This window comes from Poromitra crassiceps (assembly GCF_964638095.1).
Source record: "Poromitra crassiceps genome assembly, chromosome: 3".
Taxonomy (NCBI): domain Eukaryota; kingdom Metazoa; phylum Chordata; class Actinopteri; order Beryciformes; family Melamphaidae; genus Poromitra; species Poromitra crassiceps.
The window spans coordinates 37,614,719-37,638,811 of record NC_139625.1 but is presented as its reverse complement, the minus strand read 5'-3'; the positions used below and the strand labels follow the sequence as shown (position 1 = coordinate 37,638,811).

The 24,093-nt window shown below is 43.8% G+C and overlaps 1 protein-coding gene across 1 annotated transcript in view; it reads right to left on the bottom strand.

Moving 5' to 3' along the window:
• Positions 1-24,093, bottom strand: part of eipr1 (EARP complex and GARP complex interacting protein 1) — a 112,188-nt gene that overhangs the window by 78,612 nt on the left and 9,483 nt on the right. Inside the window, exon 4 of the mRNA XM_083633557.1 lies at positions 11,479-11,635. Within this exon, the coding sequence (XP_083489683.1) occupies positions 11,479-11,635 (157 nt within the window). The remainder of the gene's footprint in view (positions 1-11,478; positions 11,636-24,093) is intronic.

Below are 24,093 nucleotides of genomic sequence, written 5' to 3'. Positions count from 1 at the left end.
ACCCTATCTTAACCATCACAACTAAATGCCTAGGCCTTACCCTAACTTAACCATCACAACTAAATGCCTAGCCCTTACCCTATCTTAACCATCACAACTAAATGCCTATGCCTTACCCTAACTTAACCATCACAATTAAATGCCTAGGCCTTACCCTAAATTAACCATCACAACTAAATGCCTAGGCCTTACACTATCTTAACCATCACAACTAAATGCCTAGGCCTTACCCTAACTTAGCCATCACACCTAAATGCCTAGCCCTTACCCTATCTTAACCATCACAACTAAATGCCTAGGCCTTACCCTAACTTAACCATCACAACTAAATGCCTAGCCCTTACCCTATCTTAACCATCACAACTAAATGCCTAGCCCTTACCCTAACTTAACCATCACAACTAAATGCCTAGGCCTTACCGTAACTTAAGCATCACAACTAAATGCCTAGCCCTTACCCTAACTTAACCATCACAACTAAATGCCTAGCCCTTACCCTAACTTAACCATCACAACTAAATGCCTATGCCTTACCCTAACTTAACCATCACAATTAAATGCCTAGGCCTTACCCTAACTTAACCATCACAACTAAATGCCTAGGCCTTACCCTATCTTAACCATCACAACTAAATGCCTAGGCCTTACCCTAACTTAACCATCACAACTAAATGCCTAGCCCTTACCCTATCTTAACCATCACAACTAAATGCCTAGGCCTTACCCTAACTTAACCATCACAACTAAATGCCTAGCCCTTACCCTATTTTAACCATCACAACTAAATGCCTATGCCTTACCCTAACTTAACCATCACAATTAAATGCCTAGGTCTTACCCTAACTTAACCATCACAACTAAATGCCTAGGCCTTACCCTATCTTAACCATCACAACTAAATGCCTAGGCCTTACCCTAACTTAGCCATCACAACTAAATGCCTAGCCCTTACCCTAACTTAAGCATCACAACTAAATGCCTAGGCCTTACCCTAACTTAACCATCACAACTAAATGCCTAGGCCTTACCCTATCTTAACCATCACAACTAAATGCCTAGGCCTTACCCTAACCTTCATCTCTCCAGACAGACTTTCGACTTGCATTGAAAATCTGTCTGCAAGCTCTGTGAAAAGCCAAATACAGCGCTCGTAGGGGGTTTCATAGTGTTTTTCATGGTGACGGAAGCTTTTGAGAGCGACACGCACGGAGCGGAAAGGAAATCCATAAATGGACAGAGTTGGTCGGAGCCAATGGCAGAGCTTGCAGGGAGCGGAAAGGGATTTTCTCCCGCTGCCGACTGAACCCCTTGAGTTCCGGTTATTCAGGAATTCACACAAGCCTGCTCCCAGAGGTTAGAGAAAAAAAAACTAAACCCAATTCTAACCTAACCCTTAAAACCGTCTTAAAGGCCCCCTCCAGTCAGTTTTCTGTTCTCTGAAAACATTCTAATATCTACCTTGTATCCAAAGAACTTACATGATAAGAACTGAAAGCTAATAGTTTGTTCCACTGCAACATGACTACAGGGCTGTTATAAAAAAAAAGCAGAACAGCTTCGCCTCTTGCCTGTTAGTTTAGAAGCGACAATTTTGCTTATTATCAACAATCCGGACAAACAGTTATCAAAGCTGATGGGCTTTATGGAAAGAGCGTAACTCGAAAGCAGTTATATCTAATTGGTCATTCAGTGGTGTTTTCACTTAGCTAACAAATGTAGCTAACAGCTAGCTAAAGCCAGAGGCTAACGCTAGCTATTTACTGTATAGCTGTATTTACTGTATCAGTCATGACCACTGACCTAAATAATATGGACAGAGCTATCCCATAGATCTTGGTCTCCCGTTTGGAGTTGAAACGTTGGCCGTCACCATCTTGATTTTCCATCAGCAGAGTGGGAGGGAATGGGGTGAGTCCTTCCGCACCTCACGTGAGATGGGAGTTTCCCAGAGCCGCAGCCCCGCCTCCTAATTGGTCCATGATCTGCAAGCTGCGCGATCATTGGACAGGCGATCTGTCAATCACCTCCTTTTCGATCATCTATTTTACTCCAAATGGGAGAGTTATATAACAAATTACCCCCCTACAGTTGTTATCAGGCTTGGGGCGGCTTTAGCTCAGGAGGTAGAGCGGGTCGGCCAATGACGCAAGGGCTGGCGGTTCGATCCCCGCTCCCTCCCAGCTGCCGTCGTTGTGTCCTTGGGCAAGACACTTAACCCTCCTTGCTCCCGATGGTGTAGGCACCCTGCGTGGCAGCCTGCCGCCATCGGTGTATGAATGGGTGAATGTAGACTACCTACTGATTGTAAAGCGCGTTGGATAAAAGCGCTATATAAATGCAGGCCATTTACCATTTACCATTTATGAAAAGGTGAAATTAGCTATATAGACCAAAACCGTGTTTTGCCCCTCACTGGAAAGATGTTTAATTCTGTTACAAAGTCGGGGATTTTAACATGGGGGGAATGCCTACTGCCCCCCGACTCCTAGTGGCCATTCGAGGAACTACAGCTTTTCAATAGAGGGTATGCATGTGATGTCACAGAGGCAAAAGTCACTGTGGGGTCACGCCCACTGAGTCACAGCAAGACTGAGCTTGAATGCAGTAATCGGCCTAGATAACTGACACCTGCTGCTCAGGGACGAACTTGACACTAATTTTGACACTCATTCCCGATTGAGGGGGCGTGTTCCAGTGGGTGTGCATACCCTCTATTCACTTCCCCATGATCAGAGGGAAGGGGGTGGGCTTGCCCACTGGTCATGACGTGATGTAATCACTATAGCGTTCGACTGAGTCATACGTTATCACCCCTTTTAAGCAACATTTTATTTTTTGAACTAAAAAGAAAAGAAAAATACTGGCGAACAGTGAGGTTAATCAACAGACCAGGCCAGGACTCAGCAACACGTGCAATATCTTACAAATGACAAACTGGAGGGGGGCTTTAAGCTCCAAACAGCCCTTTGAAGGTTTGTGAGGAAGTGAAGACCGGCCAAAATGTCCTCACTTTCCTAAAATGTCCTCCCTTCCCAGGTATAAAACTCAAATTGGTCCTCTAAGACAGCTGTACAAGAACACACACACGCGCACGCACGCGCGCGCGTGCGTGCGCACACACACACACACACACACACACACACACACACACACACACACACACACACACACACACACACACACACACAACACACACACACACACCTTGTCTCTTCACTCTTTTTCTTTGCTTACACACAAACATGAACACAGGCGAACACACACACATGCATGCACGCACCCACGCGCGCACGCACACACGCACGCACACACACACACAGACACACAGACACACAGACACACACACACACACACCCTGACTGGTGCAAGCTGCCAGTGTTGTCAAAGTGAGTGGGGGTAAGCTTCCGTGTGTGTGTGTGTGTGTGTGTGTGTGTGTGTGTGTGTGTGTGTGTGTGTGTGTGTGTGTGGGGGTGTGTGTGTGTGTGTGTGTGTCATGGAGAGATGGAGGAGGTGGGCAGCAGACCAAAGCCATCCATCTAGGGGAGCCAATAGTGCACACAGCATCGGCTACAGGCTTCACAGCACCAAATGAACACACACACCACACCACACCACACACACACACACACACACACACACACACACACACACACACACACACACACACACAGACAGACAGACAGACACACACACACACACAGACAGACAGACAGACAGACACACACACACACACACACACAGTGTGGTGCCCTTGTGAGGGTTACAGCTCTCACGGTGTTAAGACGGTGGAGCCCATAGCCATCAATCTCTACCCAGCCGCCCTGCTTGACCTGCCCTCTGACACACACACACGCACGCGCGTGTGCGTGCAGACATGCGCGCACACACATGCGCAGACAAAACCTTCCTCTCCAACAAACGTGAAATACATACAGCCTATATGTGCTTGCACAAATGCATTCTCTCTAGGCCTGGGTATTAAAAAAACTCACACCCAGGTGCTGATTTAACCAGTGAAGGTTTAGTACACTAGACTACGTATGTAAGCAACTACGGGCTCAATACGCCACTGAGTGTCGTTAACAGGTACAAGTAACTAGGGCTGGGTTCAAAAAAATCGATTCTCCGATTTTTAATCGATTTTTATTTTAATCCTCGATTATCGATTCATATGTCCAGAGATCGATTTTTTTTTATTACATTTTTTTTATTACATTTTTTTTTAATAAACAGGCTAAAATATTATGCTGTGTGTGGTAGTTGAAACATAGTTTCAAGTTGATGTTTATTTATGTTTGTAGTTGAAACAAAAACATAAATACTGTAGGCTACATGAATGGAAATGTTTGATCATTAATATCTACTTTTAGAAATTATATAGGCTGAAATCATATCACTGTGCATAATTGTGAAAGTGTTTTTATTGACAGATGAAAAGGCTGTTATTTACCCTTTGTCACCACCTGGTGAGTAAATATATGTGTAACTAAAACCATTAAAATTGACAACAGGTCTGCAACTTTTTTCCCCATGTATCTACTTGGCTGGTTGGGAACCCCTGTGTTACATAACTGGACATGTCATTCAGGGTACAGCTCAAAAAACATTTTGAAACATATTGAAATTGATCGAATCGGAATCGAATCGAATCGAATCGAAATTAATCGTTTCGCAACCTTCCATTGGTGCAAACCATGTTGAAATCCGTTACTCGGTTGCAGAGGTAGATGTGTTTGAACGCATTAGCAAGTTTAGCAAGCTAATCGGTTAATCTGTGTGTGTGTGTGTTGCGTTGACGATGAAGTTGCTGCGGCAGCTTTGGGTTGCTGCTCTCGCTCTCTCCATTCACTCTCAACCTTGCCCAACCAGCGAACCTTGCTCTCTCGCGCTCGCTTGTGGAGCTGGAGGGAGGGGCTTAGGCTATGAATGTACGGACATCTCATGCTACACACGGACGGACACACATGTCACTTATAGTAGCGGCTGTACCGCTTAAAAATTACGACACCAGTACCAATACCAGTAAGTGATACCGATACCAATAGAGTATTTCATATGATACCCCCTTTTTATGCCTCCGCCGGCGATAGCCAGGCCGGAGGCATTATGGATCCGGGTTGTCCGTCCGTACGTACGCCCGTCCGTCCGTCCGTACGTACAAGGTTTGTTAACACGATATCTGAGGAACGCCTTGACGGAATTTCATCAAATTTGCCTTAAACATCCACTTAGACTCAAGGATGATCTGATTAGATTTTGGTGGTCAAAGGTCAAGGTCACTGTGACCTCTCAAACGCCATTTTCAAGCTTGTTAACGCGATATCTCAGGAATGCCTTGACGGAATTTCATCAAATTTGCCTCAAACATCGACTTGGACTCAAGGATGATCTGATTAGATTTTGGTGGTCAAAGGTCAAGGTCACTGTGACCTCTCGAACACCATTTTCAAGCTTGTTAACGCGATATCTCAGGAATGCCTTGGCGGAATTTAATCAAATTTGCCTCAAACATCGACTTGGACTCAAGGATGAACTGATTAGATTTTGGTGGTCAAAGGTCAAGGTCACTGTGACCTCTCGAACACCATTTTCAAGCTTGTTAACGCGATATCTCAGGAATGCCTTGGCGGAATTTCATAAAATTTGCCTCAAACATCGACTTGGACTCAAGGATGAACTGATTAGATTTTGGTGGTCAAAGGTCAAAGGTCAAGGTCACTGTGACCTCTCGAACGCCATTTTCAAGCTTGTTAACGCGATATCTCAGGAATGCCTTGACGGGATTTCATCAAATTTGCCTCAAACATCGACTTGGACTCGAGGATGAACTGATTAGATGTTGGTGGTCAAAGGTCAAAGGGCAAGGTCACTGTGACCTCTCGAACGCCATTTTCAAGCTTGTTAACGCGATATCTCAGGAATGCCTTGTCGGAATTTCATCAAATTTGTCTGAAACATCGACTTGGACTCAAAGATGAACTGATTACATTTTGGTGGTCAAACTTCAAGGTCACTATGACCTCATGAACGCCATTCCCAAGTTCCTTAACGCAATATCTCAAGAACGGCTTGATAGAATTTCTTCTGATTAGGCTCAAACATTGACTTGGATGCAAGGATGAACTGATTCCATTTTGGTTATCAAAGGTCAAAGGGCAAGGTCACTGTGACCTCTCGAATGCCATTTTCAAGCTTGTTAACGCGATATCTCAGGAATGTCTTGATGGAATTTCTTCGAATTTGCCTCAAACGTCCACTTGGACTCAAGGACATTTTGGTGGTCAAAGTTCAAGGTCATTGTGACCTCACACACGCAATTTTCAAGCTCTGTAACGCAACATCTCAGGAGCGCCTTGACGGAATTTCTTCCAATTTGCCTCAAATGGCGATTTGAAATGTAGAATGAACTAGTGGCGGAGGCATAAGTCCGCGTTGCAGTCGTTCTAGTTTACCCATAATTGTGAATGTTTTGGCTGAACTGACAGTGGGACAATCACACGTCACATTAAATGGAAGAACACTTGCAGTGATTCGCTGCAAGCAAAACCATACAAATAGTATTTCTTTCTAGATCTGTGTACAAAAAGGAGGAAATGCAGTTATCGTTTGACTGGAGAAGTTTTGATACTGGATTATTTCGGTCGATACCTTAAAACCCCCATCCAGTCAGTTTTTCTACCTGTATAAACTATTAGTGTTCTATGAAAACGTACATGCACGTCACTATTTGCACCAAAGAACTTATAAAAACTGAATATGAATGGCTTGTTCCACTACTGCAGCATAATGACTGAGACTGTAGCACTGTTTGTAAAAAAAAAAGTGGAACAGCTTTGTGTCTTATCTTGATTAAACTCCCACACTGGAAATAGAGAGCCAAAGTTGACGTCACTTCCTGCTTTAGCATGCGTACCAAGAGATTTTCACTCGGTCAAACCAAGCGATTCAGGTATATTTAGAATAGGGAGAGACCACAGAACATTTCACTCGGACCAAAACTATAAAAAAACTAGAACGACCGCAACGCGGACTTATGCCTCCGCCATTAGTTCATTCTTGAGTCCAAGTGGATGTTGGAGCCAAATTGGAAGAAATTGCATCAAGGCGTTTCTGTGCAGAATTGGATATTTGAGCCAAATGTGAAGAATATTGGTCAATGTGTTACTGAGATATGGCGTTACCGAGCTTGAAAATGGCATTTGTTAGGTCACTGTGACCTTGACCTTTGACCTTTGATAACCAAAATGGAATCAGTTCATCCTTGAGCCTAAGTGAATGTTTAAGGCGAATCTGATGAAATTCTGTCCAGGCGTTCCTCAGATATCGCGTTAACAAGCTTGAAAATGGCGTTTGAGAGGTCACAGTGACCTTGACCTTTGACCACCAAAATCTAATCAGATCATCCTTGAGCCTAAGTGAATGTTTAAGGCGAATCTGATGAAATTCCGTCCAGGCGTTCCTCAGATATCGCGTTAACAAGCTTGAAAATGGCGTTCGAGAGGTCACAGTGACCTTGACCTTTGACCTTTGACCACCAAAATCTAATCAGATCATCCTTGAGCCTAAGTGAATGTTTAAGGCGAATCTGATGAAATTCCGTCCAGGCGTTCCTCAGATATCGCGTTAACAAGCTTGAAAATGGCGTTCGAGAGGTCACAGTGACCTTGACCTTTGACCACCAAAATCTAATCAGATCATCCTTGAGCCTAAGTGAATGTTTAAGGCGAATCTGATGAAATTCCGTCCAGGCGTTCCTCAGATATCGCGTTAACAAGCTTGAAAATGGCGTTCGAGAGGTCACAGTGACCTTGACCTTTGACCTTTGACCACCAAAATCTAATCAAATCATCCTTGAGCCTAAGTGAATGTTTAAGGCGAATCTGATGAAATTCCGTCCAGGCGTTCCTCAGATATCGCGTTAACAAGCTTGAAAATGGCGTTCGAGAGGTCACAGTGACCTTGACCTTTGACCTTTGACCACCAAAATCTAATCAGATCATCCTTGAGCCTAAGTGAATGTTTAAGGCGAATCTGATGAAATTCCGTCAAGGCGTTCCTCAGATATGGCGTTAACAAACATCCGTACGGACGGACATCCGTACGGACATCCGTACGGCCGTACGGACGGACAACCCGGATCCATAATGCCTTCGGCCTGGCTTCGCCGGCGGAGGCATAAAAACTTTGACACATTTTTTTTTAAAATCAGCTATTTTTTTTTAACGTTTTGGTCCACGTGAAATATTCTGTGGTCTCTCCTGTTTCTAAATATAGCTGAATCGTTTGGTTTGACCAAGTAAATATTTGTATAAGCATTTTACGAAATGTCTATGGGAGAATAAATTGCGGATGAAAGTCTCTTGGTATGCATGCTGAAGCAGGAAGTGATGTCAACTTTGGCTCTCTATAACGGAAACAGTTATGTTGCCATGACAGTTTCCCGCATCCGTAAAAAAAATATTTAGTTTGGAGCCACAATATATTGTTATAATATCAACAACCGGCCAACAGATATCAAAGCTGGTGGGCTTTATGGAAAGAGCGTGACTCTAACTGGTTAACAGTATCAAATTGGTCATTCAGTGGCGTTTTACGCCCACATAACTAACGTAGCTAACAGCTAAGCTAGCTAATGCCAGGGGCTAACACTAGCTATATACTGTACAGTGTACACACTGTATTATGTCTATCATACGTCTATACGTAACGTCACTATAATGTCTGACGTCATCACCCGTTTTTACCAACAGCTTATTTTTAGGACTTTGAGCACAAAATGAGGTTATTTGTCAACAAATACAAATACCTTCCAGGACTCAACACATGAAATATCTTCAAAATGACAGAATACACTGGAGGGGGGCTTTAAAGATATCGAGTACCGATACCCAGCCTTAATTCTCTCACTTCTTTATAAGCTTCTCTCTCTCTCTCTCTCTCTCTCTCCATCTTTATCTCTCTCTCGCAGACACCTGCTACAGTATGCATCACGCTAACTGACTGCCGCCTCTAAAGATGATAGCAATCATGAGACAGCCGATGAACAGCAGGCTAAAAAGGGGAATGACCATTGATTTCCATTCCCATAGGCAGTGAGTTATGGCAAAGCATTGTGCATGGCAGCTCGGACTATAAGACAAAGGCCCGGGCCGTGACTACAATCTGAGATACTGTATGTGGGCCAGTCAATAGAAGAAAAAAACATTCATATGGAGAGACAGGGAGATAAGCAAAAGATGGAGAGGGGGAGATGCAGCGATGTGGGGATAACGAGAGAGAGAGATGGTGATAGATGAGTTGGAGAAGACAAGAGAGGGGAAGAGAACACAAGAGAAGAGAGGAGAGAGGAGAGAAGAGAAGAGAGGAGAAGAGAGGAGAGAAGAGAAGAGAGGAGGAGAGAAGAGAAGAGAAGAGGAGAGAGGAGAGAGGAGAAGAGAGGAGAAGAGAGGAGAGAAGAGAAGAGAGGAGAAGAGAGGAGAGAAGAGGAGAGGAGAAGAGAGGAGGAGAGAAGAGAAGAGAGGAGAAGAGAAGAGGAGAGAGGAGAGGAGAAGAGAGGAGGAGGAGAGAAGAGAGGAGAAGAGGAGAGGAAAATGTTACAGAGTGCTGCCACAGAGAGAATGATGAGCCTTCATAGGCAAATATTGATGTACTGTACACTCCACCTTAAACTAACAATTCCACTCATGTAATATCCTGGCTTTCCTGTCAGATGTTTACACTGGTGTGTGGAATCTTCCTCCATCTCTGGATTCATGGCCCATTGTGCTGCTTTCTAAATGGGTCTGGTTTAAATACCAGTCTCATGATACAAGAAGTCACTGCACTGACATTGGGGTTGGCTTGTTTGTTTTGTAGTCAATCAAACCAGTGAAGTATCTTCCCATGCTTCTCACAGCAGGCGGCTACCACTGCTGAATGAATGGAGAGGAAACGGTTTACACATATTGCAAAACACTCGCTCTATATGTGATATATGGACATAGGACACAAGCAAACTTCATTTATGAGGGGGGTAGCTCCGTTCGTGAAAATTGAAGCCAATGTTTAAACCTGCATTCTTTTGAATGGCCTGCAGGGGGCGACTCCACTGGCTGCAAAGAGAGGTCCAATTGTATGCAAGTCAATGGGAAAATGACCCTACTTCTCACTTGATTTATGGCTTCAGTAAACACTTACGTTTATGGTCTCAATTGCTAGTTTCAATACTATCAATGGTTTCAAGTGTTCTTCAATACAGCATGATGATGTTCATTTTGTAAATTATGGTACCATTTTCAGTAAGATAGATGATAAAGCAGACTATGTTTTGGGGCGTGACTGACAGGTCACCTGTCGAGAGATCTCGCAGCTTGCCGATCACACATCAATAGCAGACAGTACTGCTGCTCTTCTTGTCCAAATTTACATCGCTTCTGGCCCCAAATAACCAAGATGGCGATGGTGCAAATGTCAACCTCGAGGCTTCAATCAAAATGGGAGTCCAAAAACCAATTAGCCTATTTCACTTCCCACCCAATTCACCCATTTTGTGTCTAAAAGGGAGGAAGTAACAGAGGTGCAAGCAGAACTTTATTGAGGGTTTCCAACACCCAATCCATTTGGTGATCCAGTGCCGGGGCCCTCGTTACTGTCCTCCCCCCCAGTTTTCTCCCCCATTGTACAATTCTCCCTGCTGTCCCGGTCGTTGCTCCACCCCCTCTGGCGATCTGGGGAGAGTTGTAGACTAGCACATGCTTCCTCTGATACATGTGCTGTCGCTAGCCGCTTCCTTTCACCTGCCAGTGAGGAGTTTGACCGGCAGGACGTAGCATGTGGGACGATCGCGCTATTCCCCCCAGTTCCACTCCCCCCGAACAGGTGCCCCAACCGACCAGAGGAGGCACTAGTCAACATCTTTTTGTGGCGGTCAAAATCCTTTTGTGGCGGTGCGCCACAAATTCCTTTATGTATGGGAAACACTGCCCTTAATTCGGCTTCCCACTCGCAGACACGGCCAATTGTGCCTGTATGGACCCCCGACCAAGCCGGAGGTAAGACGGGGGCTCGAACCTGCGACCCTCATGTTGGTAAGAAGGGAATCTACAATTATTGCTTTTCTGAACTTATTTTTGCTCGTATTGATGGCTGTGCCACCGACTGGAGATCACAGCTTACCCACCACTCTATTTACCATGTGTCACTGGTGGGGAGATAGATTCAACCCACTGAGCCATGAGGACGCCTCTTGAATTTATTCTGTTTGAACCTAAAAGCTAGGTTTGTTGTTTACTTGGATCCCCATTAGTTATTTCCTCAGGGAAACAGCTATTCTTTGCAAAACCATTAGCAATACTACATCACACAGACATGCAGAGTACAAACAAGGCCAAGCACAAACCTGCACACTACCTACAGTATGGATCACAATACAGTAATAATTGCTCTTGCATCCATAACTCCTAGTTTGCCCAAACGCTAGCGTTCCCCGGCAACACCTACCAGGCAGCGTTGCCGTGGGCGCTGTTGTCAAGGTGACAGAGCAGCTCCAGGGTTTGAGGGTTGTGGGCGGAGTCGTCCGGTGACTCGTGACTTCCCGTCTCCCAATCACAGGGCATCCTCCACACTGCCGCACACGACACCACCCTGCTGTCACTGGCTGCGGGGGGCGCCACACACACACACACACACACACACACACACACGCACACACACATACATACACACACATACCGTTATAGTAGAGAGTACTGTAGCTGTGGTTTTACTTAAAGAGCATGGTGCAGGTTGGAGAGCACATTGCATTAATATGTGGGAGGGGTATTAGCAATGGCATTTATAAAAAAATAAAAAATAAATCACACATAGCTGCATCTAGACTGGTTTCTGTAAAGCAGCTGGCCACTGTTCCTGAAATGGAAGTGTACACCTGTGATGTCAGGCCCAGCAGAACATCCAGCAACAAGTGAAGTGATGTCATAGGTGTTGAATGCCCATTTAGAATGCCAACTTTTTCTCCATATTTCTGCCCTGGGGGCCTGTAATCTTTCTTCTTCTTCTTTTTTATTTTTTTACATTTAATTTTAAATTTTTATAGAACATACAAACAAGACAAACAGGCTCATACACAGGAAAAGAAAGAAAGAAAGAAAGAAAGAAAGAAATAATACATCATCGACATCATTACAACATGGTGCTACCAGCTGCATAAGGTGCTTATGTGCTTATGTGAGACAATGCGCATGAGATCCCACGCAAGGGGTCTACGAGACACCACCCCTAACCTCAGTCACTTGTCATTCTTAACCTCGTCAAAGTATGCCAAAAACGGGTCCCAGACAGTTGAAAACCTTTTGAACGAGTTGGTTCTCAAGGACCTGAGTCTCTCCATCTGTATTACAGAAATCATGTCCATCAGCCACACCTGAAAAGAAGGTGAAGAGGAGGACTTCCATTCCTTCAGAACAAGTATTTTGGCAACAGTTGTCCCCGGTGTCAGAGATTGTTGCACAGCTGTAGGGAAGTTCAGAGAGGACTCCGAGCAGCCGAAGATGGCGTGTTCTGCCTCCGGCTGTAGGGTTATTTTGTAGGACTTGGAGTACGGGCCCTATCGTCGTACAGCGCTATCGTTTGCGCAGCCGTTTGCGCACCTCTTATGCTATCTTCCCTGCGTCTTAAAGTCGAACTGAACTTGTTCGTCACGTGCATAATGAGTCCGTTTCAGACTGAAAACATAGTTTGTCTAAGATGACAGGTTGAGAGGCGGGTCATAGTATCATGTCGATGATTTTATTTGACAATTCTGGGGACTGGATTGGGCTTTGGCCAATCCTGGCGTGTTCCGCCTCCAAATCGAGTTGGATTCAGTGGGCCCTATTCTCCCACATGCCTTAGGTGGAAAAACTGGCCTTAAACGCAAAAAATGTGCCTTGCGCCTGCCTCGGGAAGATAGCAACATGGCTTTACACCCCGAAATGCGCTTTACGCAAAATAGGCGTGGCGCAGTGGCAGAATAGGCCAGAATGGGCGTTTCGGCCTTAAATACCGGCCTAATGATATCTTCCCACCTGGCGTTAATTTTTTGCGCTTTTGCAAACCAGGCTTATTCAGTGCGCCGCGGATATTCCAGGCACAGCTTCTGCTCTGCTGATCTCAGTTTGTCCCCCTCTCTCTCTCTCTCACTCCCTTGCTCAGACAGGCACAAGTCCGAAATAAGTTGTTATACCGTACATAGTATAATAACATGACAGTTTTTTCTAACATAACAGTTTTGAGCCCGTGACATTCAGAGGCTGTTGCATCATCCTACCTGTGAAGTGAAGGCGAGAGAAAACGAGATCATTCTGGCCAAACAAATGTTCACTGCCTGGTTTCCCTGCCACAGCCACACATGTGAAATCTCCCAGCATGCATTGGGCTAATCCATTTCGATAATAAATAGCATCCAAATTAGCCTAAATAGATAGAAAGGTAGATAGACATAGATCGAAATAATGTGTAATGTTACCACAACATGCAATTGTAGAACATTTCAATATTGGACAAAATAAAATCGCGAAATCAAAACACAACCCTATGTGAAACATATATGTCATCCTGGGCCTATATATATCCCTCGTAGATTTAACGTGATTTAGATAAGTGACAGCGTAACGCGGTTCTACTGTCATGCAGGGCTGGTCACTTAGCATTTTCAGAAGGAGCACGTGTGCCCCTAAGTTGAAAAAACTAGGAGCACACAAAGAATTTTAGGGGCATGATAAAAAATGTATTAAATAATGCGTTTCTCCTTAATAAAGGGATATTAGGAGACATTTTTAAACAAATAACATGTATTTGAATATGAAATGTACACTACGTTTTAAAGTGAATTCATGTGCAAACGGCAAGTTACATTCCTCAAATTAAATTCACAAACCTGTAGAACAAGAGTGCAGAGAGAATACAAAAAAATAAATAAAAATAAATCAATCCTAGACGTGTGCGGGCTGCAGAGAGAGTGCAGAGAGCGTAATCTACATGTGGCTTCAGTGGCTACGTTTACATGCACACAATATTCCGCTTTTTGCCCATATTCGGAAAATGACAATATTCCGACTAAATTAATAATCCACTAATATTCCCGTTTACATGCAGCCGTAGCTCGCCCTCCTCGACACGTGAGGGAGAGGGGGAGAGCAGCACTATTCTTACGAGCATCACTTGGTCCATTTCAGGAGCTTGCTGCTGAAAAGTTTGGTGTTGCGCATCCAAGTCTTTCATAAAAAAGTAGGCTAGTAGCCTACGTTATTACCTCGCAGGCTCGCAAGCATTGTGGACTTCCGTGGGCACTGGGCACTATGACTACTCTCTCTTTAAATTAGGGCTGCCACAAATGATTATTTTGATAGTTGACTAGTCACCATATTGCACAATTACTCAATCGCTCTGATTTAGCTATCATCAGCTTCTAAATTTAGCTTCAAGTTGTTTTAAGCATGTGCCAAATAAAAATAAAGACAATTAAAGATGATAATTCACTCAAAAATAATATTTTCATGAACATTAAAGTTTAGAGCATGTAGCAGAATATTTATTTCTGGCATCAATGTAGCCTACTTGCATGTAATAAATGTAATATAGTGCAAACTGCAAAATAGTACACATTGTTTTTTGAAATTGAAAACATATAGTGCAATGAAATATGTACTATATCCATTGAATGAATAATGCAAAATAAAAAAATACTACGTGGAATGGAAATGGAACCAAAAACTATTGTATGCAACCAAAATATCAACACAAATAAATTGTTTCAGTCTTCTCAGGCATCAAACACATTTTTAAATGTAGTAAGTAGAGTGCAAACTGCAGAGTAAAATGAGGTTTCCAGTATTCCCGTCAGCAACACATGAGCTTAACGTTGCTATGATGACGTTACAGCAAGATTCAAGATTCAAGATTCAAGTTTATTATTTGTCCCCGAAGGGCAATTTGTGTGCAGCAGATATAAAAAGCATAGCGAATACATGAAAAAACAAAACATGAACAAATTAAAACAAACATGGAGCATGGCAGCAGTTTTCCAGCAGAAAAAGGATCAAGTAAACACAGGATAAAAGTAAAATAAAAACAAAATAAAAACACACCTCAAGGGATCTGTACGATGTACTTAAAAGTAGTAATAAAGACACGTACAATGTACTTAAAAGTAGTAAAAGACACGTACATGAACTTAAAAGTAATAAGAGTCCAGGACTATTTGAGCTCACATAAATAGGTAGGTAAAAAATAAATAAAGATATATCTCGAATATAAAATATATAAAGAATATTTGTAGCAGCAATACCTACCTAAGAAGAGAGACAAGGAGAGAGAGTGCATCATCTCCTCCGCCCAGCAGCATTTAAGCTGCACGAGAGACAGAGAAAAAGAGAGCGAGACAGAGAGAGAGAGAGAGAGAGAGAGTGCACTATCTCCTCCTCTCAGCAGCATTTAAAGCTGTGATGGAAACAGGAACGAAAGACAATTTATATCTGTTTTTCGTAGCCCTCGGAACCTTTAGTCGAAGGCCCGAAGGGAGCAGCACATACTCTGGACAGAGAGGATGAGTATCGTCCATGCGAATGGACATGGCCTTTAAAACACGTTTAAAAGCAGGCTTTTAACGTTAATATCGTTAGCCAATAGCTAACGTTAGCAGCTCAAACTTAACGTTGCAGTTGCCAGTGAGCTAACAAGCTAATTAGCCTTCATCTGCATTCGCCACAATGTGCTTCCTTTTGAGATGCTCGTGCATCATACTTGTGCTGCCATGATAAGCGAGTTCAGCTTATTTAGCAGATTTTGCACTTCACATTGTGGGTGAAATGCTGCCACACTTTGGACGTATGAGGACGGCTAGACATTTTTCCTGTGGCGCACTGGGAGCAAGCTGCAAGCTGCTTGTTTTTCCGCTGACGAGAGATCACGTGCTTTTTTCACCAGTCACCATTGGTTCAAGGCAATGCTGTGTTGCCTTCAAGTGAACTGGGACACAGGCTCTCAATTTTAATGCCGTTCTGATTTTGATTTTTAAGGCTCTGAAAAAAAATACATATATATTGAAGGTCGAATTCTGTACTCGCACACGTGCCCCAAAAGGCATTTTACAATTCGCACTGTTCTATTTTTAGTCGCATATGCGAGTACAACGGGCGCAGTCACCAGCCCTGCTGTCATGTGCTAAACTGTGATGTCTGCTCCAATAAATTGGCCCTACTTCACATTTAGTTTGACAATAAAAACACATTTCTGCAATGACTTTACATAATGTAGGCTATATTTATGTGCATCATCCTACCTGCAGCAACAGAGAGAAAACAATATCATTCTGGACAAACTTTCACCAATCTAATCTCATCATAGGGATACGCTATTTTTTTCTAGCCGATGCGTTTAGAACATTCTTTTCACTTTGATCTTGCTATAGTGTAGCGCATTTACATGCTTGCAGTATTTAAACTGCAGTTAGATTGGTTTGAGAAGCATAATAATATGGAATAATAGCCTATATATGGAGACAGACAGATGGGATGAAGGGAGGGGGGTGAGCAGAGCGCTTGGCTTGTCTGGTTTTACTGGATTGCTCCGTGGAATTGGAGCTTAAAAGGCAAGCTTGTGACTTGTTTACTGCACTTCCCCAATGAGCAGACTGTGCATAATTTTACGCTTAAAAGGCGTGGTTGTAATGCTTAAGGCTGCGTGTAGCGCCGACACCAAGATATCGAGTGGGCTGGTCCACGCCCACTGATCTGCGCTGCACTGGGCGCTCAGCGCAGTTTATAGGCTGATGCAACGATAGGGGCCAGTGTGTTGTGGCGCTCCCCTCGGGAAGAGCCTTTTGGACGGGAGGAGTGGAGCTCAGCAACCCGCAGGCAGCCAGCTGCCTTCGTGTTGCCGAGCGGAGAGTGCAGCACGTCGGCCTGGAATCTCCGAAGTGCGACCCCTGACAACCAAGCTCTCGGATGCGCGCGCCATTATCGCTGCTGTAACAATACGATATCCCTGGAATGCGCGTTTAAACGAGCCAGTTACATTTCTTTGCATTCTTAGAGATTATAGTTTTTGTTTTTTGTTCATGTTTCTAACAATTGGCCAAGTTAGTAGTTCATTTATGGGATAGGAATTCTGGCAGATGACAGGCACTAGGCACCATTTTCGACTTCATTTGGAAGAGAAAATTATCCTGAAATGAAGATTTGATTGACAGCTGCATGTCATGATATGATTGGTTGAAATGGGGTAGAAATTTGATAGTACTAGATGACGTCAGCAAACTGTACATTACTGTTATCAATGAAATCTTGAAAAATGAACTTTTGATGTGAAAAAGTGTGAAAAACTAAAGAAATTAGATTGTTGTGATTTTGTTTGCATACATTATTAAATAGGTGCACTGCATACCCAGGTATTTGAACTAAAAGAAAAGAAAAGTCATTTTTGGGTTCAGCTCGACTTTAAGCTATCGTCTGCCTCCACCATCCAGTACTGCGCTGGAATCTAAGCGCAGACACAGACACAGGTGTAGGCGTGTCCACTGGCCTTTGCGCGCCTCCAGCAAGTGTCATTTTGCGCTCTGGCGAAGATACCATCCCCATGTTACGAGCATAAACACAGGTTTGGGCGTTGCCAGTGCCAAAATAGGTGTTCTGGCGCAATGTGTTAGAAAAAATGTCTTTGGGTGCTCTCAATTTTAACGCCACCTAATAGCAGGTCTTAGCGCTAAAAGTAAAAACTAGAGCCCGACCGATATGGGATTTTTGAAACCGATACCGATACCGATTTTAGGGAATAAAAAATTACCGATACCGATAATATCGGCCGATATTTTTATTTTATTTTATTTTTGTTTTTATCATCAAATGTTTATCCCCCATTAGTGCTAATCCCCCATTAGTGCTAATTTTTTATTTATTTATCCTGGTTGCTGCTCCACCCTCTGCCGATCTGGGGAGAGCCAAAAACTGGCTCCATGCTTCCACATGGGCAGTTAGCCAGCCGCTTCTTTTCACCTGACAGGGGAAGCTTCACCGGTAGGACATAGCACGTGGGAGGATCACGATATTCCAACGAGTTCCCCTCCCTCCGAACAGGCGCCCTTAACGACCAGAGGAGGCACCACATCAGCAACCCTCAAATATCAAACACTTGACAAAGATATGATTGAGTTGACATGAATTGAAATATGTGATGTAGGCAGGATATTTTACAGCTTATTAATAAACTCAATGCAATGAAACAGTAAACCTAACTGGGAATTTAATAATTATAAATAACTAGAAATACAAAAACACAATAGAACAAATAGTTAAGAAAAAATATCAAATATACACAACATGCTGTCCATGCTGTCTATAACTTATATATATATATATAAAAAAATAAAAAAAATAAAATAAAAAATAAAAATCGTCCGATATATATATTTTTTTTACCGATACCGATATATCGATAATCGCCAATATCGGCCGATAATATCGGCGGGCCGATAATATCGGTCGGGCTCTAGTAAAAACCCCACTGCACTTGAGCGCACGCAGTATTCTCCGCGCAGTGCAGGAAATCCTCGCTTGGATACATTACGCATGGCATGGGATGTCCCTCTCTCTCCAAAACCTTGCACGCACACACTCCCTCGCCTCTTCAGAATGCCGCATTTATTTTCAACTATAGCCTACATTGCAGAAAAAACACACACCTTGATTTGAAAATGAGAATGTGTTTGTCATGATTTTATTAGGCTACATAATTCCCGACCATACAGGTCTGTGCTGTTAGGTGTAGGCTATAGCAGTAATTACTTTTGAGAAAGTTGTGCCAGTACACTAACCTCTTTCCCTGCAATTGCACACATACAAGACCAGCTTCTCCACAACGCGTAAGGCGTGACCGCAGTCAATAGCTTAACCCGAGTGGACAATTCTGATATAGGCTATTGAAATAATTCTAGAATTAAACTCTCACACATCCCTACCCTATTAAAGAAACAAATATTTTTAAATGTGTATGTTATGTTGTTTAAAATACATACTACAGCATGCGCTGGGACGCGCGCAAGTGATGTTAACTGGGGTCGTAAGGTGTTTCGGGTCTTTCGAACATCATACACCCTCGCCCAGTAGACCCAGCTGAGGCCGATTAAGATCCCGACCCTCTTCCCAGAAGCAGCCGCTCACGGATCAGCCTTCCTACTCTGTCTGCAACGTTGCCCGCGGAAGGGTTGATCACGCCCAATCCGCTGCAATAGAGTTAGTGCTACACCGCAGTATTGAAAGACCCTTCGGTGCATGGAGGGTCTAAGGCCCTGTGGATGACTTCGCCTGCGCCGAGCACCTCGCTAGCTTATATGAACGAAACGACTAATTACAGTAAGCGCATGCTTTGGGACATAATAACACCATGTGGATGTTCACTGCGTAACTGTGCAGCAGCCCTTTGGTGTGTTTCAAATGGATCGTTCCATCAGCACCAATTTTCCTTAGTTTCTAATGGTTTACAGTATCTGAATCCGAAACTGGTTCATCCTCCAATTCTCTCCCTCTCTCGTTCGCTCCCCTCTCTCGTTCGCTCCCCTCTCTCTCTCCCCCTCTCTCGCTCTCCCCATCTCTCTCTTTCTCTCTCTCTCTCACTTTGTCCCTTTGCTTGCCCACCTCACTCAGCAAGAAAGAAGCTGCTGTCACAAGTCGTGTTTCCATTACCGTCAGAAATGCGCAAAATCTAAATATCGCAATAGAAATTGGGTAATGGAAACACGTAAATTTCGAAAAAGCTCCCAAATATCGCAAAACGTTTTTGCGCTCTCATGAGGTGGTTTTTCAGACGTGTCGATATAGCAGTTTATCGCAAAAGTGTAATGGAAACAGATTTTCCGCATTTGCACGTCATGTGACCCATCTTCTCCTTTGGGAAATGAAAGGAAATGAGGGAGAAAGGGTTTGATAAACCGTGGCAAAACCTTCGCAGCAAGTGGAAAACTTTGAAGCAACGCTACCTAGCAGAAAGACGTGTTGTGCAAAAGCGGAGCCGGAAAATAGATCATGTTTAATGGGAGAAATCGATCCATGCCTGTGTGCGCGCATTTGGCACAGCGGCGAGATGATCGGCGGGATGAAAAGCACACCGGTGCGGTGCTGTTGACTGAAGTGATTAATACATTACACACGTTTCAGGTGCAATGTTATAATTATAATACACGATATATTCTGACTATTGCACCATATCAGCCTTCCCCCCCCTCCTCCATCTCTAAAATGGGACAAGTTGTAGGCTACCTTTTTTCCTCTGCCTGTCGCGCTCACTGCATTCACCGCAGCCCGCAACATGTTCTTTTGAATTGATAATCAGGCTCGTTTATATGCGTTGTAACTTCATGTTGTGATTTGCATTGACCATTGGTTGGATTTGAGCATGCAGGGGACGGGATATGGGGCAGATCCGCGTGCGTAATCACTGTGGCAGCTGCTGGTAACGGGAATTGCGAAACTCAACTTCAATGGAAACGCCTACAAGTCGCAATTGTACATTGTCGAAGTTGTAGAAATATCGCAATTATTTTGCGAAAAACTGTAATGGAAACACAGCTAGAGACAGGGTTGCTATGGCTTTTAAGGGGGGTGGACATGATCTCACACGTGTGAATACTGTTTTGGGCATAAACCTGCCTATATGGAGGTTTGCGCGAGATGACACCAAGTACAGCGGGCCGACACGCCCACAATTAGGGCTTTGCGCGGCGATATTCCAGTGCAAAACGGGCGCTAACGCAAAATTTACCGCCTTTGCGACGATAGAGCCCTACCAGTCAAATATTTTGGCCCAGAATCCAGATAGTGAAGGGCAGAACCAAAAAGCATGAGACAGTGTGCCCTCTGAGACCCCACACCTATCACATAGTGGTGAGACAGAAGGATAAATATTGTGCAACCTGTGCTTGGAGTAATGAAGACAGTGAGCAACTTTAAATTGAATCAGCTGGTGTCTGCTGTTAATTGAGCAGAGTTGGACTATAGACAAACTCCTGTCCCATATAATTTCAGACAGTTCAAAATGTAAATTCATTAAAAAATTAAACCTGTCCTGCACCATGCACTTTAAGTCGAAATTGGGGACAGACACCCGACTTAAGCCCCCGTTCACACAGTACGCCGAAGCAACGCTCAACCTAAGCTCTACCTACGCTGAACCCACAAGTTGTGGTGTTAACAGGCGAAGCCGTTCACACCACCCGCGTGCGTGCCACGCCGAAGCCACGCTCACGCCTTGCTCAAGCGATCGTTCAGGATCCAAGCGTGACGCGTGCTGAAGCCGAGCATTGATCTGTCAAGCCAGGCATGAAGTCAATGGGAGTTGTGGGCGGGTTCAAGGCGCCAAGTAGGCGCTGAGAGGAAAAGAGAAGGCTTCTTGTGCGAACGATAAAGCGTGAGCCTGCCTCAAGCTTCAGTTCTGCTTAGTTAAGTTAGGCGTTAGTGTGAACAAGGGCTTAGACCATGATTTTGGGGTCAGTGGTTAAGGTTAGGGTTACATTAAGTTTAGGGTTAGGTTTAGGTTTAGGCAAGTAGTGGTTATGGTTAGGCTTAGTCTCCAGGGAATGCATGTAAGTCTATGTAAGTACCCCAAAAGTGACCTACAGTAAGTGTGTGTATGTGTGTGCGTGCGTGCGTGCGTGCGTGTGTGGTGGACGGGCACTAACAGAGGTTGCGTTAGACTTTCTCGTTGTCTGGATTTTGACAGACAGGGTCGTAAAAATTCTGCCATAAACTATTACCCGTGTTAAAATGACAGACAGCCTTCAGATTTTTCTGTCATTGTTAAAAGAAAATTGGTAAAAGACGGAAAATATTCGGTTAACGCGACCGATTGGCGCTAATGCTGTGATGTGGCGTACAATTTCCTCAAAATCTACATCACAAATGAGTTATTTTGGCACATCCACACACTCCTCCAGCCAGAGCAGCTAATTGGAACCAGTGGAGTAAATGTGGAATTGATACAGTAATTGGACTAAAAGTTTGAGGCTGCAGGGCATAACCAATCACAGAGAGAGAGAGAGAGAGAGAGAGAGAGAGAGAGAGAGAGAGAGAGAGAGTAAAGAGAGAGAGGGAGAGTGTCTCATTTATTTTTGGTGTAGATATTGACAGTGTGTGTGTGGGCAGGCGTTGGGCTATGAGACGCTGGCGTTAGGCCTATTTGTCAAATTAAAAAGCAGCGTGGTGCGAGTCCGCAGGCTCTGGAGTGGTTTTAGACATGCCTGCATTTGGAGTAAGTGGGCAAGCAATCATCTTGAACAGAAGCCTTTTCTTGCTCACATATCTGGATACTAGTAGCAGGCAGTATGGAAACGGTGCCTGAATGCGCACAGTATATACTTGCGTACATGTGTGTTTGTTATGTATGTTTGTGTGTGTGTGTGTGTGTGTGTGTGTGTGTGTGTGTGTGTGTGTGTGTGTGTGTGTGTGCGTGTGTGCATGTGTGCATGTGTGTGTTGCTGTGGGTGCACAGCAATGTGAGCTGGGTTGTCTAAGCTTCACCGCAGTCCAGTGTGGCTGTCATCCTGTGAACTGAAGCATGTAGACTCAGAGAGAGGGGGGAGAGAGAGACAGAGAGCGAGAGAGAGAGAGACTACACCCTGCCCCACTAGTATCTGCTGCCCCTAGAGGTCTACTCTGCACTCTGCGTCAACCTCCCCCACTCTCTGCCCCCATCTGTCATGGCTGTCTGCTCCTATGTGACACAACTTCTCTCTCTTGCTCTCACACACACACACACACACACACACACACACACACACACACACACACACACACACACACACACACACACACACACACACAGACACGTGCGCACAAACACACGCGCCACACATGCACAAGAGGGGTAGTACATCACCATTCTGAGATCAGCAGGCCATTAGTCTTCATGATCATTCACACTTTTCATCTGCACGTCTCATTACTCAAAAAAGTAATAGGCTACATTACTTTTGACTTATTTCAAAAGTAGTGCCATTATAGTACTTGTTACTTTTTAGTCACTGGTTTAGTCACTAAATTGGTACACATCATGATATGACTTTTATTAAACCTGCAGATTGCATATTCTTTGATGACCTTATAAAAGGAGAACTGTTTTACCTCTCCTGTGAATGAACAGGGAAAGCCCATAGTGATGATGCAAATGTTCCTGTCATCCTTTGGCTCGATAACATAAAAGTAGTGGGAATAGTTCCAACAGCAGAAAGAAAGTCAAATGTTCTAACATTTCTCATCTAAGCTGAGGCAGCTGAGAGGATGATGGGGATGGGGTAACAAAATTGGTAACCGTAATATCATTACTGATACTAATAGTACCGTAATTATGTTTCAATACATGTTAGTGGAAAAATAACAATATTACTGTCATGGGTTGAGTAACTTGTTACCAATGCTCTTGTATTTTAGAATTATTTTGGACATTCAGCTTTGCGACTGTTGGTGTGAGATAGTGGTGTGCTAGCTTCAGCGCAGTGTTAATTTTGGCAGCTATTTTAGATTTAGTCTTAGTCTCAAGACGAAAATGCTCAGTCACATTTTAGTCATTTCCATCCTTGATAGTTTCAGTCTAGTTTTAGTCGACGACAACACAAAACATTTTAGTCCAGTTTTAGTCGATGAAAGGTCATTACATTTTAGTCAACTTTTAGTCATTACTTTTAGTCAAAATGTGTTCTGTCTTTAAACGAATTAAATTAGGCCAATACAGGCATTGGAAATTGGAATTAAGGTTGACAGGTTGTATCAAGCGTTGAAATTCGTAAAGCAACATTTAACTTGCTTAACACTTTTACTTGTGTACTGTAATATCCGGATTCCTTACCACTGCTTCAGTGAAAATGCATGATGGTAGGGATGCAATGTAACATTGACGAAAGCCGGTCACCCATAGTCAAATCCTGACACACGTTCGTTGATATTTAACTTATCAAATGTGTCTGATTTGAAGTCACTTGCTTTTTGGCAGGGAACTCTTGCCTTGACTTGAAGAATTGTGTGTATGGATTTGACACCCTCAACCAAATATAAACATGGATACGTGGGCTTTAACGTGACTGATGCTTGCCTG